The sequence below is a fragment of the Epinephelus fuscoguttatus genome, linkage group LG7 (genome assembly GCF_011397635.1).
Source record: "Epinephelus fuscoguttatus linkage group LG7, E.fuscoguttatus.final_Chr_v1".
Taxonomy (NCBI): domain Eukaryota; kingdom Metazoa; phylum Chordata; class Actinopteri; order Perciformes; family Serranidae; genus Epinephelus; species Epinephelus fuscoguttatus.
This window is the reverse complement of record NC_064758.1, coordinates 46,142,510-46,151,012: the sequence shown is the minus strand read 5'-3', so window position 1 is coordinate 46,151,012 and position 8,503 is coordinate 46,142,510. Positions and strand designations below refer to the sequence as shown.

Sequence of the window (8,503 nt, the reverse complement as noted above, 5' to 3'; positions counted from 1 at the left end):
AATAAGGAAGTAAAACACAGTGACAGGAAATGACACAGCAGAAGAAGAACAGTATGACATGATGGAGACAACAAAATTAAAACAGTATAAGGGACTGTTTGTTATTTATGGTGGGCGGAGGGGGGGGGTTAAAAAGGAGGAGGCATGTCAGATAGTTTTTTAAGAACTGGGGAGGGACTTATGTTTTTTCATTTAGTTCAGGAGAGGGGGCAACAAATTGTATTCTGTATTTATTTTACTGCACATTTTTAGAGATAACAGGCCTTCCAAATTTTGGTGATACATTTTGTTGATTCCATATATTGGTGATTTCAGTGGTTGATTTTTGTATTTATTTATTTATTTTACTGCTGATTTTTGAACAAAAACATGCCCTTCAAATTTGGGCAATTTTCCAAATTTTTGCAATAATTTTTGGCGATAAATGTTGGCATGTTTTCTTTAAAAAATGCCAAAATGACACCATTCATAAGCCATAAACTGTAAAAACAAAAATTATTGTCGGATTTTTACATTTCTGATGGTCCTTGAACACATCATGTGTGACAAACACTTCCATCAGATAAAACACACACAAACAGATCTGATCTTATAATAGTAATAGTAATAATAATAGTTTGTTCTACGTATCTTTTTTAACTTTTAACTTTCAGACATTAAAATAACTTATTCATGGTGGAGGGAGGGTCAAGGGAAAATAATTGAAACTTCAGGGAGGATAAATAAAAAGAATGAAGTCACCCCTCTCCTCTGATAAATGAAGAACAGTCCCTAAACATTAATAAATATTACATTTAAAGTTGGTTTTAAAAGTGCAGATGTGTTTATAAACCTTTAATTCTGTTCGAAGCGTATGTCGGTAATTTCTAAGGGAACATTTCGGTTCTTCCTGAGCTGTAGTTTTGCTGCTGTGACTGGTCTGTGTGTAGTACTGAAGCTGAATCTTGTATCTGTGTGTCAGCGCTGCTGTATAAGTGCGAGGCTCAGCGCTCCAGCTGCGGCCAGTGTCTCAAAGCTCCGTCAGCCTTCGAGTGTGGGTGGTGCACTGAAACCAGGAAGTGCCTCCTGCGGCAGCACTGTCCCTCAGCCGAGCAGAACTGGATGCACCACGGTCGACACAACCTGCGCTGCAGCCACCCGCGCATCACCAGGGTAGGGAATTGAACCCGCAACAAAGAGGCGGTCCTATCAATGTGATCAGTCGTTAGTAACTGATAAGTGATGGGTCGCTGCTCCTCCCCCACAGATCGACCCTCTGACTGGACCTCGGGAGGGGGGAACACGGGTGACCATCGAGGGGGAGAACCTGGGTCTGCAGGTGAAGGAGATCGCTCACGTTCAGGTGGCGGGAGTCCGCTGTAACCCCGTCCCGTCGCAGTACATCAGCGCTGAGAGGTCAGTGACAGGTGTTGGCGTGTTGGTATGATCATGTGATGTTTCAGAGGCGTGTGCTGAGTCTGTCTCTGTGTGTGTGTGTGTGTGTGTGTGTGTGTGTGTGTCTGCAGGATCGTGTGCGACATGGCCGAAGCTCTCCTCCCTCACTCTCCAGGAGGTCCGGTCGAGCTCTGCATCGGCGTCTGCAGCGCCGAGTACCGAACGCTCTCCACGCAGACATACTCCTTCGTGGTGAGACACAACTTCATCATCATCATCGTCATCATCATCATTGAGTCTGTAGGCAGCAGGAAGATGAAGATAGGAACTGAATATGTGACGTGGATTCAGTTAACTCCTCCTCTTCTTCCTTCAGAGCCCCAGTTTCAGTCGCGTGCGTCCAGAGAAGGGACCTGTTTCTGGGGGAACCAGACTGACGGTGACGGGTCGTCACCTGGACGCCGGCAGCACCGTCATCGTTTACATCGACAAGGAGGAGTGTCTGTTTGTCAAGTCAGTTTGGATCCATAGACTCGAATCAATCGATCAATCAATCAATGTTAATAATGGATCAATAATAATATTAATATATCGTATAATGAATTAATCACTGATCTCCTCCTTCTTCATCACTCTCAGACGGACCAATCGGGAGATAATCTGCATAACTCCCGCCTCCCAGTCGGGCTCTGGCCCCGCCCCCATCCGTCTGATGATTGACAAGGCCGAGGTGACGAGTTCGGACACCAAATACATCTACACTGAGGACCCGACCATCACCAGCATTGAGCCCAACTGGACCATCCTCAAGTAAACACTCATCATCATCACCATCATCATCATCACAGAATCACATGATCAATACATCAGAGTATTGATCTGTAACCTGACTGTGTGTGTGTGTGTGTGTGTGTGTGTGTGTGTGTGTGCGTGTGTGTGCGTGTGTGCGTGCGCAGTGGCAGTACAGTGATAACGGTGACAGGAACCAACCTGCAGACCATCCAGGAACCCAAAGTCAGAGCGAAGTACGGAGGAGTGGAGACCAACAACGTAAGAACAACCAGACACTGAACACCAGAGGGTTCTCAACATGAGGTCAGGACCCCTTCAGAGGGTCACCAGATGAATCTGAGGGTCATGAGAGGGTAAACAGGAAGGATGAGAATTAAAACACATTTTTTCACAAACACAGTTTTTTTTCTGAATTACTGGACAGTTTAACCTTCCTCCGGCCTCTTAAATGATTCAATGAAACATCTTCATCAGGTGAAATATTAACAAGTAAAGAGCACATGCAGACATCTGCATTAAAGATAACCAACAGGTTTTATGAGCATTAAAGAAGTCCTCCATCCCCACTGCCACCAGCAACCTGAACTCAACAAAGTGACTGATGAGTTTTAAACCACAGACAATGAGCTGATTTTATGTGTTAAGTGTTTCATCATGACCAACAGTACACGGCTCAGAATCAGAACGTGACGCCGACTCTTCTTCCTGTTCAGATTTTTTGTTTGTTTTATTTGTTTTGAAGGTCTGAAGATTTTATTTTATTTTGAAGAGAAAAGGTTTAAAGTCTCTAAACCTGACGTCTGTCTGTGTCTGTAGTTCTGCACTGTGGTCAACGACAGCACCATGACCTGTTTGGCTCCTGGTTTGGTTTATGGTAAATCCAACCCGCCAGAGGGGGCGCTGCGCCCTGACGAGTTCGGCTTCATCTTTGACCAGGTAACACACACACACATGCACACACACGAGGAGTGAGGGCTCATTTATACTCAGTGTTAGATTCATACAAACACAGATGGAGCTTCCTGTCCGTACTCTGCGTTCATTTCATCCATATTTGTGAAAGTTTTCTGAAAGTTTTCGGATACGGACGAAACAGAGCAGAACCACCAGAGATGTGGAGGCAGGGCAGCGTAGTTCAAGCGAGACACGACCGTAGGAGACGATGAAGACAATTCAAAAGTGGTGAAACACGACAGTCACTGATATAGTGATGTCAGGATGTGTTTAATGACCTCACAGACCACTGCCTCTGTGTGAAGGTACAATATTCAGATTCAGATTCAGAATATTTTATTAATCCCCGGGGGGAAATTGTTTTTGTTCTAATGCTCCGTGCAAAGTAGAAATAGAAATACAGCATGAATGGAAACAAGACATAAAGATGAAGATATAAATAAAATATTAAAATAGACAATGAAACAAATAAAATAAAATATTAAAGTAGACATTAAAATAAAATAAAATAAAATAAAATAAAATATTAAAGTAGACATTAAAATAAAATAAAATAAAATATTAAAGTAGACAATAAAATAAAAATAAATAATAAAATATTAAAGTAGACAATAAAATAAAAATAAATAATAAAATATTAAAGTAGACAATCTGAAATATATACAATATACAATGAAATGGTTGTAGCGTTATAAATGAAATGAGAATGAGTAGTTATATTGTTTGTTTTGTTTTATAAATAGCCAAATGAGTCCGATCATCAGAGGGAGGAGTTGTACAGTTTAATGGCCACAGGTAAGAATGACTTCCTGTGGCGCTCAGTGGTGCATTTAGGAGCAATCAGTCTCTGGCTGAAGGTGCTCCTCTGTTCGACCAGAGCGTTGTGGAGAGGGCGAGAGCCATGCTCAGGTATCGCCCGCACCTTCGACAGCATCTTCTATATAACGACCTTCTTCACTGTCGCCTTGTTTGTTGTTGTGTGAAACTTTTGACTCCGCCCTCCAGTGCCTTCTATTGGCTGCCTCTATGACATCATAATGGACACATGGAAGCATGAGGGCTGTGACGTCGACAGCGTTTGAAGCAGACGTACCTGTTTTAACACATAAAGGGAGGATAAAGGAGCTTTAAGAGTGGCAGTGACAGTATTCGTTTCAGAGGAAGTAGATTCCGTGCTGAGCGTCACGGTGGTCCAGTGGTTAACGCTGTCGCCTCACAGCACGATGGTTCTGGGCGATGGTTCAGAGATTGCGTGTTCTCCTGGTGTCAGCGTTGGTTCTTTGTGTTTCCTCGTAAAGACGTGCAGGTGTTGGTTAATTAGGTTAAGTAGAGCCGAGTGGGGATTCAGAGAGCTTTACAAATGACATACAGTGAATCAGACAATAAGGATCATTAAGGATTATTAGCATTAATTACAAACAACACATTTAAACCAAAAGAGAGCAATAATTAATAAACAAGGTAATGACAGAACAATCTCAGCACAACATCAGATGAGACTAAACTTCAGAGAGAAACTGCTGCACAGCTGTTTCACTACAAAGATCTGAAATATACACAAGATATACGCGAGCGAGGCGCAGGTGAGCACCGAGGATCATCAACACACACAGGTGAACAACAGGGAGCAGTTTATAGAGACGTTTGTTCAGTATCAGACCTGAAGCTTCATCTGTGTGGACGGAGCTCCAGGAGTTTGATCTGACACTGACGTATAATAAATATTTGTAGTATTCAGTCCCTGATGTCGTATCTTTGTTGTGGTCCCGTCAGGTCTCCTCTCTGCTCGTCCTGAACTCCACCCCCTTCACTCACTACCCCAACCCGACCTTTGACCCCCTGGGGAACTCTGGGATCCTGGAGGTCAAACCGGGGTCACCCATCATCCTCAAGGTGAGAAAAATCAACACACACAGGAAGTTCAGAATAAGAATAATGCTGTGTCTCAAATCGCGTACTTCTGTACTTACACTTAATATTGTGAGTGCATGAGTGCGTTCACACTGAGAAGTATGGAAAATGCAGTGCGCTATGAGTTCCTGGATGGTGCACTCAAAACAGTCAAGAAGGTGAGTGTGGAACTATGGACACTTCTCGTCCTCAATGGTCGCCATCTTGGCTACACAGCTGAAGGGGAGGGACCACTTTTCAAACTGGAAATAGCAACCGAGGACTGTGCGACCGTGAACGTCGCTGCATTGTACAAATACATGTGTTTTTGCACTAAGCACCACTATACTGTTGTCAGGTATAAGCCAGCAGTGTGTTTGTTGGGTTCATTCAGCAGTCTGTAATGATTTGGTACCGCGAACGATAACGCGAATGCTAATACTAGTTTGCTAACTAGCTAATTTGCGGTCGTCATTTCCGGTGAGTGCACAACGGCCGTGTTTATTTTGAGACAACACTACCCTGTCGAAATTTGCGCACTATGCCAGTGAGTACATAGTGCACACAGTATACTACATGAAGTGTGCTAACGGAAGTATGTGATTTGAGACACACCAAAGGACTCACTGTACTATCACTGGAGTAAACCTTTGCAGGTGTTTTCCTGTGGCAGAGTGTTTCTACACTGTGGTGTTGTTGCCTTTGTTTACTTGTTTATTTGTTGTGGTTTCAGGGTAAAAACTTGATCCCTCCGGCTCCCGGTAACAACCGTCTGAACTACACCGTGCTGATCGGAGAGTCTCCCTGCCTGCTGACCGTGTCAGAGAACCAGCTGCTCTGTGATTCGCCAGATCTCACTGGAGAACAGCGAGTCATGGTAAGTGACGGGACTTCAGCCCCGCCCTCTGTTTTGTTTCTGACCTGAGCTGAAGTTTGAAGTGAGTAAGTTTCCATCACGCTGTAGTTTCATGGATTTTAAATGGCAACATAAAGAAGAGCGGAAGTTTTGTTTCAACACCAGAGGGGACGCCAGGCCCACAGGAAGTGCGCCGGGTTTTTACAACTTCCAGGTCCGTTATGTGATGTCATGGGACCAAAAAGATGTTTCCCATAGGCTGACTTTGAGAAACAGATGTCTATGAATCAATGAATGAATTTTTTGAGCATCACAACCCTCGCAGTGACTCGCTTTACCGTCAGGATTTGATCCGTCAAGTCTGATAACATTTGGAAAGTCCAGAAGAGCTGCAACATTACGTCATTTTATCCCCATTCAAGTTAGTGAAACAGGAAGTTAGCCGCTCGGTTGGTGGAAGTCTCCAGTGCGCCTGCTCTGTGAGTCCAACGATGCTGACGCAGCGTCGATCATCCCAGTTTTATACCATGGAAATTAAGCTTTCTTTTGCTTCATGTGCCACTGAGCAACTTTGATAGGAATTAACAGGGCGCCACCTCCAACGCTGTATCCATCGGGGGGTGTTGGCGGTCCTCCACCAGAAAACTTTGAGCTTCAAACACGTCGTTTCCTGCATCCTGAATAAAAGTCCTCTGCTACTTTCAGGTTTTTATTGAGAGGGGGACAAATGCACATGTTGTAAATGTTGAGGGGGACGTGTCCCATGCATCCTCCCTCCGCCCCAATATCTACACCTCTGTGCCGAATCAATCACGTGTTTAATCACTAACGTGTCAGAAAGATGTTGAGCGTGAATGTTGGTCAGTTCATCAGTGAAATACAAACAAGGCCACACTGCTTCAGTCAGAGATATGCTGTCTACAAATCTGAAGAATAAAGGAAGAGAAGAGGAGAGGAGGAAAGAGAGGAGGGAGGATGGGAAGAAGGAGGGAGGGGGCAAGTGGAAGTGTAAAAGGAGAGGTTAGTGAGGAGGAAAGAAAAAAGGAGAGGAGGAGAGAAATGAGGTGAGAGGAGGTAGAGAAGAAGAACAGAATGTGGAAGAGGGAGACAAAGAGAGGAGAGGAGGAAAGATTAAACTGAAAGAGAGGACAGTAAAGGGGGGAGAGGAAGAAATGAGGAAGAGGAGGAAGTGGGAATGGGAGATGGGGAAGCAGAGAAGAGGAAGAAGAGGATGAAAAAAGAGGAGGTGTTTATAAAGGTGAAGGTCATTAAGTCTAGCTGCAGGGAATCATGGGTAATTGGTCTGATGTCACAGATCAGAGGGTCTCACACACACACACACACACACACGTTCAAAGTGAAGCGAACAAACAGACAAACTATTGATTCATTATTAAGACGATTGATTGGTGATCGATCCAGGACGTCATGTTTGTTCTTCCTCTCTGATGAATAAGTGATGAAGATGATACGAGCTGATGAGAGTTCATCATCATCTTCATCATTTATTCATCAGATTGTTGGTACGAGCCTTCGTCTGTTTTTATAATCGATGTTTATCACCTGTAAGAGGAAACGCTTTCATCAAACATTCATACAGCAGATAATTAATACACATATCACTGTGTGTGTGTGTGTGTGTGTGTGTGTGTGTGTGTGTGTGTGTGTGTGTTGATAATGAGACCAAACATGGAGGGTAAAATGAAGTTTGGGGCGTCATGTGATCAGGATCCTTCTTGGCGACTTTCTCTGGAGCTTCTTTACAGGGCGTGATCAGTGATCAGCTCCTGCAGCCAGCTCTGGGATTCTGGGATGTTTGCCGGAGAATGAGTCAAGGTCAAACCTGGCGGAGTCATAAAACCACGGGGCGATTATTCTAGTTTATATGTGAAATCAACTCATCCACAGATCCAGGCAGTAGCAAACCAACAATCCATTTTCATCTGCTCATGTGGGGCCGGGTCGCAGGCCGACAGCAGGCTCCCTCTCCTCAGCAAAGGTGGATTGCGCCCCCTGGGTTGGGAGAGAGTTACTGCCCCAAGAGAAAGAGTTCAAGTATCTCAGGTTCTTGTTCACAGTGAGGGTAGAACGGAGTGTGAGATGGATTAAAGGTTTGGTGTGGCGTCTGCAGAGATGCGGGCGCTGCGCCGGTCCGTCATGGTTCAGAGGGAGCTGAGCAGAAGGCCGAAGCTTTCGATGTCCTGGTCCATCTCCGTCCCAACCCTCACCTATGGTCATGAGCTCTGGGTAGTGACTGAAAGAATGAGGTCACAGATACAAGCGTCTGAAATGAGTTTCCTCTGTAGGGTGTCTGGGCTCAGCCTTAGAGATAGGGGGAGGAGTCAGACATCTGGAGGGAGCTCGGAGTAGAGCCGCTGCTCCTTCATGTTGAGGTGGTTCAACATCTGATCAGGATCCTCCTGGTCCAGCTGGTAGGAGGCAAACCACCTACAGGTCTGAAAACAAGGGTCTCATGAACCACATGGCAGAAACCAGGAGCTGGTTCAGAGGAACACCTGACCTGAACAAGGGTGCCGTTTTGTTATGTCATCACATCTGTTGCTCTGTCCGTCAGCTGTGAACAACTGAAGCTGTCAGAGACCACAGACTTTGAATCACAGCTGAGGCTGATGCTTA

The 8,503-nt window shown here is 44.8% G+C and overlaps 1 protein-coding gene across 1 annotated transcript in view; it reads left to right on the top strand.

The window, feature by feature from the left end:
* plxna3 (plexin A3) overlaps positions 1-8,503 on the top strand; it is a 177,621-nt gene that overhangs the window by 144,378 nt on the left and 24,740 nt on the right. The window contains exons 15-23 of the mRNA XM_049582441.1: positions 962-1,152; positions 1,247-1,395; positions 1,506-1,626; positions 1,751-1,887; positions 2,014-2,184; positions 2,331-2,424; positions 2,983-3,102; positions 4,894-5,013; positions 5,744-5,887. Of these exons, the coding sequence (XP_049438398.1) occupies positions 962-1,152; positions 1,247-1,395; positions 1,506-1,626; positions 1,751-1,887; positions 2,014-2,184; positions 2,331-2,424; positions 2,983-3,102; positions 4,894-5,013; positions 5,744-5,887 (1,247 nt within the window). The remainder of the gene's footprint in view (positions 1-961; positions 1,153-1,246; positions 1,396-1,505; positions 1,627-1,750; positions 1,888-2,013; positions 2,185-2,330; positions 2,425-2,982; positions 3,103-4,893; positions 5,014-5,743; positions 5,888-8,503) is intronic.